The sequence below is a fragment of the Penaeus vannamei genome, chromosome 3, assembly GCF_042767895.1.
Source record: "Penaeus vannamei isolate JL-2024 chromosome 3, ASM4276789v1, whole genome shotgun sequence".
Classification (NCBI taxonomy): domain Eukaryota; kingdom Metazoa; phylum Arthropoda; class Malacostraca; order Decapoda; family Penaeidae; genus Penaeus; species Penaeus vannamei.
This window is the reverse complement of record NC_091551.1, coordinates 1,447,485-1,457,484: the sequence shown is the minus strand read 5'-3', so window position 1 is coordinate 1,457,484 and position 10,000 is coordinate 1,447,485. Positions and strand designations below refer to the sequence as shown.

The 10,000-nt window shown below is 35.4% G+C and overlaps 1 protein-coding gene and 1 long non-coding RNA gene across 8 annotated transcripts in view; one reads left to right on the top strand and one right to left on the bottom strand.

Moving 5' to 3' along the window:
- The window catches only part of spir (spire type actin nucleation factor), a 317,528-nt gene extending 313,815 nt beyond the window's left edge, over positions 1–3,713 (top strand). For 2 of the 7 annotated variants that reach the window (XM_070139571.1, XM_070139570.1), the window contains 4 exons: positions 217–309; positions 1,286–1,458; positions 2,896–2,967; positions 3,357–3,713. In XM_070139571.1, coding sequence (XP_069995672.1) covers positions 217–309; positions 1,286–1,458; positions 2,896–2,967; positions 3,357–3,561 — 543 coding nt within the window. In that variant the 3' untranslated portion in view covers positions 3,562–3,713. The remainder of the gene's footprint in view (positions 1–216; positions 310–1,285; positions 1,459–2,895; positions 2,968–3,356) is intronic. The other 5 variants (XM_070139580.1, XM_070139572.1, XM_070139573.1 and 2 more) reach the window with 4 other exon arrangements.
- LOC138866535 (uncharacterized) lies at positions 3,694–5,810 on the bottom strand. The gene is made up of 2 exons (XR_011399611.1): positions 5,482–5,810; positions 3,694–5,409 (listed from the first exon to the last, which is right to left on the bottom strand). It is a non-coding gene; the product is annotated as an uncharacterized lncRNA (long non-coding RNA).
- Between the last annotated feature and the right edge of the window lie 4,190 nt (positions 5,811–10,000).

The following is a 10,000-nucleotide window of genomic DNA, read 5'->3' as shown; positions in this document are numbered from 1 at the left end:
CCAGCATCAGATTGCCAAAGTATTAGTCTTCCTCTTTCGGCCGTAAATCTTCCCTGATTCTCGTTTTGATAAAGCATTTGATGGGATGGTGACCTTATCTTAGTGCTGAAAATGAGTAACTGATGTCATGGACTAATAAAGATACCAGATAACTGTGAAGGCTAGGAAGTCCTGGTGGTGTTGCCTGGAGTAAAGCCACACACACTTTCTTTGCAGTTTAACATCTCTGAACACATCGTAAAACGCATTCAGGTAACAGAGCACGAAGAGAGCGTAAGTCAGTCGGCAAGCACTCACATCCTGCCTCAGGTACAGCTCAGGAAAGCTAATGATGAAAGGGCTTATTTTTTTTCCTTTTTTTGTGGTCATCTTGAGAAAGATTGAAGCTTTGTCTTTTCATTTTCTATTTTTTCCCCCCACCCACCCCACCAGCCCCAAAGAAGAACTCCATACACACACTCTCCATTACTGTCTCTCTCGCTCTGTCGAGTTCCTGGCTTCGTGATGCTTATCCTTTTTTTGGGAGGAGTTTCCCTTCAATGAGAGAGACTTACACTGGTCAGAATATGTACATAAACTGCCTCTCACCCACAGCATTGTCCTTTGAGTTAGCATAAGATGTTAAGTAGTACACCAAGAGAGAACTTAGATGAGCTAATTATATAATACATGCTCTACTCCGGTATGCTAAACACCTCATTCTCTCAGTGTCTGTGTTTGAGCCGTTAGGAGAAGTTGAGAAAAAGTCTTGCTTTCACTCCCAGCATTTGATCCTTGGTGTAACCGCTCAATATGAAGATTTCCCATGGCTTCATCTCCATGCACGCACTCAGATGCTATATTTATACACAGTTGTTTCCGTTTTATGAGTGGCTGCATGCCAATTTGGACAGCCAGAGCTTCCGCCTACACTTAAATCTATCGCATGTTTCATGGCCTATATATACACAGAAAAAAGAAATCCAAAGCTTGAAAGAGTGATATTTTGAGCTTATTTGGTATATTCTTTGGCCTGCTGCTTCTGAGTGTGTAAAGCTACTTTTTTTGCTATGTGTTTTATTTTGGTATAAATTTGAAAGGGTCTTTATAACTTTACCTCTTCCATTTTTCTCTGAAGTCGAGGTTGAATAAGAATGTTCATGGATGCACCAGAGCTAGCCTGAGTGCTTATAAACTAACCCTGTATAAAAAGTTATTTATATAAAAGTTAAGGTGCTTTAGGAAGCAGTGCCTTGTCCTTATTGCGAAAAGAAAGTGAAAGATTAACCGAGCACTGCATTCACAGGACCTACAGCTGCCAGGGAACAGCACAAGCAGTGGGAATGCAGAACGACGTAGCAGCGTCAGTGGCAGTGTGGGGTCGGCACCTTCCTCGCCAACCCTCACAAGAGCTGTTGAGGGACCTGCCTCACTGCCAGCACAGTCGCCTGCGCCCTACGTCAATGAAGCCATCAAGAAGTAAGTTTTAAGAGTTTTGGGGTTCGGCATTTTGCAAAAAGTGTTTTCGGGTCATTTGCTCTTGAGTTTGACTTTGTTTTTTGTTATGCTCCATGCTTGGGTTTGCTTCTTCCTGATTTGTTTTGAATGCTTTGACTTTCTGCTTGTGCCTGCTTGTCTGCATTAAAGCATGGGTTCTAGGATATCCATTGTTTTTTATTTTCTTGTAAACATTTTTGCTTGCTTGGAAAAATACCTCTATGCTTGTATTGATTTTTTTTTTTTTTATGTATTATTTTGCATGATATTTTCCTGTATTGTTTTGTTTTTTTGTTTGTTTTTGGCTTTCTGTCTTTCATCCTTTACTTCCATTTATCCTGCTTTTCCTTCTTTTACTATCTCCCTTTCTGTCTCCCTGTCTTCCTCACTCTCTTTGTCTTTCCCTTTTCCCATCTATATCCTCCTTTCTCCCTCCACCCCTCGACCTCCTCCTTTATCCCAATCATTCTCCCTTCCTCTCTCCCTCTCCCTTTCTCTTTGTTTACTGATCATGCTCAAGAATGTTGCAAGTGAGGAATACTCCCATGCATACAGTTTCACATAAATCTCCCTCTCTGCCCTGCTTGCTTAGATGTCGCCTTATACGCTCCCATACAATTAGTCGCCTGGAGATCAAGCACCGCTTCCCTTGGGCAAAAAAACCACCAAAGTTAGTAAGCTCTTGTGCTGTTTGCTTTTGATGTGTGTGTGTGTGTGTTGGCTGAAACCTTTCTCGTAAGGACCGTCCTCGAGTCCACTGTGATTTAACCGAGTGTGGTGATTGTGGGTGATTTTGGGTACAAGTCGAGTCTGTAAAGGCATAGTTATTGTAAGGCTGTCCAAATTATCCTACACAAAAGCAAATATATTATATAGAGACCTATATATTTTGCATAGCTTTTTGCAAATGACTTGGTACAGTATGGAATTATGCATACACACAAAATTATTTATCTTGTTTATATATATGGCAGAGGTCACAAAGAAAGGTATAGAAGACAGATTACCAGAAATCTGGAGAAACTTATCAAAACAAAATTTTTGTTAAGTAGTATTTTGTATCATACAAGTTGAGCAAAACCACAGCACCCATTCATTCAAGGAAAGATGGAACGTCTTTTTTCTCTGAACCACTTGCTACAACTACGAGCTCTTCATTCTCGAAATCGTGTACAACAGCTAAAGAAATTAGTTTGACAAATGGCTTTTGTTTTCTTTTTGCCATAACCTGATCCTTTCTCTTTCTTTACAAAAAAAACATTGTGTATATTTTCTTTTCTAGGGTCTTTTTCAGTATGCATGGCCTGTTTAACCCTTGCATTTTTTTTTTTTTTATTATTAATTTATACCTAGTTTTATTTTTTCAATATGCATGACTTATCTCCCTCTGCTTCGCATGCTCTGTTTGCACCCAAAAAGGCCAAAGCTGGTGAGGTCTCATACTCTCGGTGTCGCTGAAAGTAAAACCGCCAAGCAGCGCCTTTTAGCCCAGTAAGTGGCTTTTTTCTTTTGTTTCTTTTGTTTCAGATTTTTTTTTTTTTTTTTTTTTTTTTAATACTAAATACTGCATGCATGTTTGTTGCATCAGTTTTTTAAGCAGAAGCAATTTAGTGGAATGTTTTGTTGGGTTAAGGGAGAGAGGCGACTTACTCTCTCTCTATTATTTTCTAGCAGTTTTTGCATAGATATATATATGTAAAAAAGTGTATTTTCAATAGTTGTGCATATATACTTTTATTTTTTAAATTTTTGGTCATTTTGAGGTTAGTAATGTTTGCTATTGACAAACAAAGTTCATTATACCTTGTATTTTGCACTATTCCTAGTGAGACTAATGGAAAATTCCTTCCCTTTCCTTCCCCCTTCTTTCAATCCCAAAGGAAACAGAAGCAACGCTCACGAACCACCCAGGCGGAGGAGAGGCTGCGAGGGGAACTGATGGTCGTGTGTGGTGACTGCAAGGCTATGGTCCTACACATCCTGGCCTCCATTAGGGTTCGGAGGGAGCAGCAACAGGGGACCTCGAGTCAGCATGAGTCTCCGCGCCATCACCTGCACCTTAATCTCCACCCTGTTTACAACTAATTTCAAGCATTCACGGAAAAAGCTAAGAAAAATCAACGCTAATTGAGAACAAAGGTAAAGAAGATGATAATAAGAAGAAATTGATACCACTTGAAGAAATGTCACATGATGATTCACAGATCCTTCAAGTAAAAAAAAAAAAAAAAAAAAAATTATGAAAAGCAAGACAAAAAGAACAACAAAAAAAAGTCGAAAGATGGAAAACCGATTCTGATCATCTATAAAGTGTACCCATTATTCAGATCCTCTTTGATGATAATTGATAATTATTTAAGCATGTTTAGACATTACAACAAATTACAACAACTCACAAAGACAGGATCACTACCCTCGGAGCCTAGTCCCAGTCCTCGGCGTGTCTACTCTCTGTTCATGGGTGCTGTCATCGGGCTCGAGGCATCCTGTTCGAGTACATGATCACATGATTGTAGAAGCTGTGCTATTTTTTTTTTTTTTTTTTTTTTTTTTTTTTTTTTTTTTTTTTTTTAACTTTTTTCATGGTATTGTAGTTTTTTCTCCCTCTTGTCACCACTCTTTAGCCTTCCTTCTTGGAATTGCTTTTTATTCATATTTTTTATTATTATTGTTATTTTTTTTTTTTAATAACCATCCCCATATTTTCAGTGCTTTTGCTTTTCTTTTCTTTTTAAACGCAAAATTTCCTTTATTTTTTTTCATTTTTTATTTGCATTTTCCTCAGAGTGAAACCATCCCCATTCCTGTTGATCAAGTATTCTCCATTAAGCATATAACAATTATTCTCCATTCACTTTTTTCTTACGTCAGAAGCACACACAAATAAAGGAAAAAGAAAGCAAGTCCTGTAATTAGGTGCATTTTGTAAGCTTTCCTGATATTCCAATTTTACGTAGCTTACAAATGAACCTCATCTTGGCCCACGCCATCAAAGGTTACAGCCTTTTAAGGAAAAAGTATAAAGAGATTTCATGATCTAAGCAAAAACAGATTGTCTTCTTTTATCATTTATCATAAAGAAAGTAAAACTTGGAGCAAAGAAGGCCGATGAAGGCCGTCATCAAAAATCCCTTTCCTCTTGCCGGGAAAACAGATCATGATATTTCTTGTTCCAAATGTAGCTTCCTTTGCTTACCATATCATATCTATGGATTACGACAAACTTGTTTTTATTCCTATGCTCTACAGTGTAGTCTTGTGTGTAAGTGGTTATGTAGATATTCAGTGGTTGGTCAATATGCGGCAGTTGGACTTGTGGGCGCGATTGATGCTGGGTTGCTTAAGGAGCTGGTAATGATGTGGAAAAATTATTTCACTGGCTAATTCTTTTGGCTTAAAAAGACAGTTCTTGTGCAGTTATTTTTTTAGGTAAAAGACATGTAGCACAGGTTAATGAGAGATTTGGTTCCATATTTGTTAACTGTTTGATAATTTTTCTGGTTATTTAGAGAAAAAATCTCTTGAGCAATGTTTCTTATTTGTTTTCATGCTTTGATTATTTTTATATTGATTTATATTTTGCTGTAAGTGAACAGGGTGCTAAGAGTCAATACTAATGAGCATTTCTTTCACAAAGAAAGATGTGTGCTTGGTATGTACACAAGGTTCAGCAGTAGAACGCTTTATTGAAACATGGCTTTTCACATTTCAGTGACGTTTTTAAGAATCTTGGCAGTTTTTGTTTTTTTTATGATCATAGCATTTTTTTGTCTCAGTTAGCAAGGACTTGTATAGAAAATATGGACATCAGATGTATTTTTGATGATAAACAGGATTCTGTAATTTAATGAGAATCAAATATTTTGTAGGTAGAACTTCAGTTGACAGTATAGAAGGGAGGATAACAATGTTAATAGATTTTCTTATCAAGACCTTTTGAGGGCTCGGCAATCTATTTCTTATCAAGACCTTTTGAGGGCTCGGCAATCTATTTCTTATCAAGACCTTTTGAGGGCTCGGCATCTTAAGAACAGAGAGAAAGAATAGAAAATGTTGCTCATGTGAGAAGCTAACCAAAAAAGTATAATCAAGATCCAGTCTTTCCTGAGATGCCCCCATTGATAGTGGAAGGAGGAACTTAAATTTGCAATGCAGTGCCACTTTATGAAGATTTTTTTTTTTTCTATAACTTAAAAGGAAAAGGAAATGATTTTGTTTATGTGCTTGTTTGTGAATGTACAGCTTTCCATAAGAGAGGAAATAATTCAGTAAACCCCTTTATCTTTTATATGTTTTTTTTTTTATGCAAAAAAAAGAAAAAAGAAAAAAAAAATGCACAGTTCAACTTCTCTGTTGATGATTATTGTTAAATCATTTAGTTGATTCCTGAGGACTGTTATTTTCCCATGGGATAGGTGACTTGTTGGCATAAGACGAGGATGACATTAACACGAACAAGAAATCAAAGAAAGCCAGCGGAATATGTGGTGGAGTTTGTTTTCACAGATTTGGCTTTGTCTCGTCCTCCGCATGTGTACAGTTAAGTTAATTTCTGTAACCTGACCTCATATTGAAGTCAGGTCATGCCATAATTTTTACTCGTTAGAGATTCTTGCTCCAGTAACGTGAAGTTAAGATGTCGTGAGGATTTTTTTTTTTTTTTTTCATTATCTTTTTCATTAGCGTAATACAACAGTTAATGTATCACTCTGTATTTAGTTACCTTGTGAATGAAGTGTAATGATGTTCACATTAACGTAACCATAAGACGTTTCTTCTCCTGTGAATAGCCAATTTAGTATTGCAAGAGAACCACAAAAAAAAGGTTACATATATACATTCCAAAGTGCATTTATATTTAAAGAAGAGAAATCTTAATAGTGAAGTGTTTATTTATTTTTCATTATAGTAATTATTGTTTATTTTTATTTTTTATTGAGTTTAGGTGAATAAGACGAGAAAGATTTCTCCCAATTTGAAGAGGATAGTTGTCTTCTTTCATTTGCATTATTTGTGGGGATTTTTCCTCGACAGTTTCTTTCCCTACGCGCTGTTTTGCCCTTGTTTGTACAAAGTTATATATATATATATTTTTGTCTTTTGTATATAAACTTCCTCTTATGTTAATATAGATTTGAATTAAAGCTCCTTTGTTTGTGTCTTTCTTTCTTTCTTTTTTCATTCATTTTTTTTTTTTTCAAAGTGCATACAGTCACAAACTTTGTGTGTTCTGTACTGTCAGTGTTTATTATACGCAGAAGAGTTACTGTAGAGTCTTTGGCTTTGATGCTTCCATGTGAAAACTCATTTAGATATGTTTTAGCTTGCAAGCTGTTGTTAGTTGACAGTATAACTCTGTTCCAGTACATGTCTTGACTAGACCTGTTGCATCTACTTCCCTATGCTTCTTCTTTTTCCCCACCACCTCTTTCTCTCCTCTCTCCCCTCTCCTCTCCTCTTCACTCCACTCTACTCCTCTCCTCTCTTCTCTTCTCTTCTTCTCATCCCCCCCCCCATCTCTCTCTCTCTCTCTCTCTCTCTCTCTCTCTCTCTCTCTCTGTCTCTCTCTCTCTCTCTCTCTCTCTCTCTCTCTCTCTCTCTCTCTCTCTCTCTCTCTCTTTCTGTCATTCCTTGTTCTCAGGTTAGACTTTTACATTGCAGTATATTATTGATATTATTATCTTTTTTATAGCTTCATTTTGGTTATTATTTTTCTCATACATAGGTGTATATATGTATACACCCATATATTATTTTTCCTTCACAGTATTACATTGTTTACATTTTTATTCGATATTGCTGGAGCGCTGAGGAAATATGGGTAACATGCACTTTTTAGATGCATGAACACTAGAAGCACAAATTGGTATACATTATCCTTTGTAGTAGTATCTTCATATTATTGATAGCATTATCATCATTTTATTATTATCATTATTATTATTGATATTATTATTACCATTTATTTGTATTGGTACATTTGTATTGCAAAGAACTGTAATATGTATGTTTCTTTTTTCCTTGTTATGAATTTTTAGTGTTTTAGTTCTGTATTTTTGCAAGGATATCGAGTTTCTTTTAAGCTTTGCAGATATTTTTTATGGTTTACCATTGACATAACATGTATGAAGAGAGATAGAAAACAGCTTTTATTCTAAGGACAACAACATGGTCGCCCGGTAAGAGTTGAAGAAGATACGAGATTTAAAAAGAAAAAGAAGTGTTGCTATTTTTTCCCGATGCTTTTTATCTCGATTACTTTTCTTCTTCTTTTTAACACCGACACGAGAGAAAAGGAAAAGGAAAAGCATTGTCGTTTTAAGTAAATAGATTCCTCCAAGTGATAATTAGAAAGAAAAAAAAAACATTATTGTATGAGCTTTGTGCTGAAACAGATAGCTTAAAACGAGATATTTTTACATTTATGGATAATATGTGGTTAACTGCAGTCAGGTGTCACATTATCGTATATCTTCAATTATAAGGGAAGATGTAACTGTATTCAAACATATCTGATTTCTTTAAATTCTCTTGAGCAGCAATTTGTCACTTCTGGCTTAATCATTCTCTCATTCTGTCACTCCTTCAGTTTGTGATTTATTTGTGTAATTGTAGCATTTGGCTTAAATCTCCATTGACACTATCATTCTTATTAATTTTTTTTCTATGATGACAGTTTATTGCATTATTTCCATTAAATGAAAGATGTTTCAGACTTTTCAAAATGGTGTGTGATATACATTGATTATTTTGTGATTGAGAAGATGAAAGATGTGTGTAAATATACAATATAAGGCTAAATTTGGAACGTTAAGATTTGAATATGTATATTTTAATCTAAGTGAATGCAAAATGACACTTTATTAAATCTAAAGGTATTTATTTTAAATCTATAACATTATTAAATTAAAAAAGGTAATGAATATTTGTGTAAGAAGTGAGACAGTTCATCACTGTATATGTATTTGTTGGTTTCATACTGGAATATCAAAAAAATTATTTGACCAAGAAAAAAATAAAATCAGGAAGCTTGATATTATAGCCATCATACGTAAAAGGAATTAAAATGCTTGCCATGGTGTACATGTACACCTGAGTGCATTATTCCATATTCTAAGAACAAGAGCTGGTTCTGTGTACTTACTTAATGGCATATCCAAGATCCATCATAGATTCAAATTTTTTTGTACTTAAGTTCCATGATTCTCACATTGAATTATCTGCTTTTAAGGGATTGAAGTTGAGATGCTTTAAAGATAGGGCAAGTATTTTGTGTACCGTTTAATCTTAAAATACTCTGTTGCAGGATTCAATTGCTTATTTATAAAGACGTACTTGTTCTTAAACACTCTTTCGCCAAGGCAATACAAAACTATTTTACAATGCCAATGTTTTAAATTGTGATTTTTATCTTTTTTTTTTCTCCTCTTTCTCTTTGTCTCTCACATTCTCTCTTTCTCTCTATCCTGAGGATTGTCACCATCCCAGTTGTGCAACATCTTGCAGTGGCTGGTGAATGTCATACTAATAATGTTTGTGGTGTCAATTTCTTGCGTTCAAGTTCCCAGGTTTCGTATGTGTACAAAGTATATCAGTTGAATATAGTCATTGTAAATATATAGACTGGTTTGGAATTAAGTATAAAAATAAAGTGTTATGTCAAATATATTGCATTTTATTTATACCTATTTTGAATAAAAGTAATGAAAATATAACCTGAAAATTATTTAGATTTTCTATAAATTAGTGACAATAAGCAAGAATATGCATGAGGTATTATTGATAGGATTTTTTTTCAAACATGAAGGATGTGGAATGAAAACAAGCAACAGCAGTTGAATGAACTGGATTAGTAACAGTAATAATGATATGAATATAAGCAAAAAAGAAACAATTAAAATTAGAATGAATTATGTAAATATCAATGGATGGAACAAAATATGAACTTGGAAAAGAAAAACAAAACAAATCAGAATGTGTATATATATATTTGAATTGACTAATTTTGTACGGCATTTTTTTGCCCTTTCTGTTTTTCTCTTTTCCAACCCCTTTCATCCACTTCCTAAGATTTGACAGCTGTGATCAAAGGATGAAAGGCTGACTTTGTGCCAGTCATGAACGGCCTGGGGGCGTGGAATTCCCCTGGTTAGATGTCTAGCCCTTACCCGTCAAGGGGACCCTGAGGGGTGGACCATTTCTCTCCCCAATATACTCTAGGCTTATCATGGTCAGTAATGAAGATTTTGTACCCCAGTTAGGGGTAAAGAGCCTTGCCCCTTTATCAACTAGCCCCACTGAATATAATCCTCCCAATTCCCTGGAGATAGGTCCTCCTTTGACTATGACTGAACACTGCCACTACTACTCCCTCCTCAACACCTACTATCACCTCAGTCAAATCCAAATCATCCACCCAGGTCAATTCTCAACCTCCAAGAAACATTCCTCCTCTCCTAACATCCTCTACTTCTATTGTTTACTCTTCCCTTAGTACTACTCTGCAAATCTTTTAAATAATAAG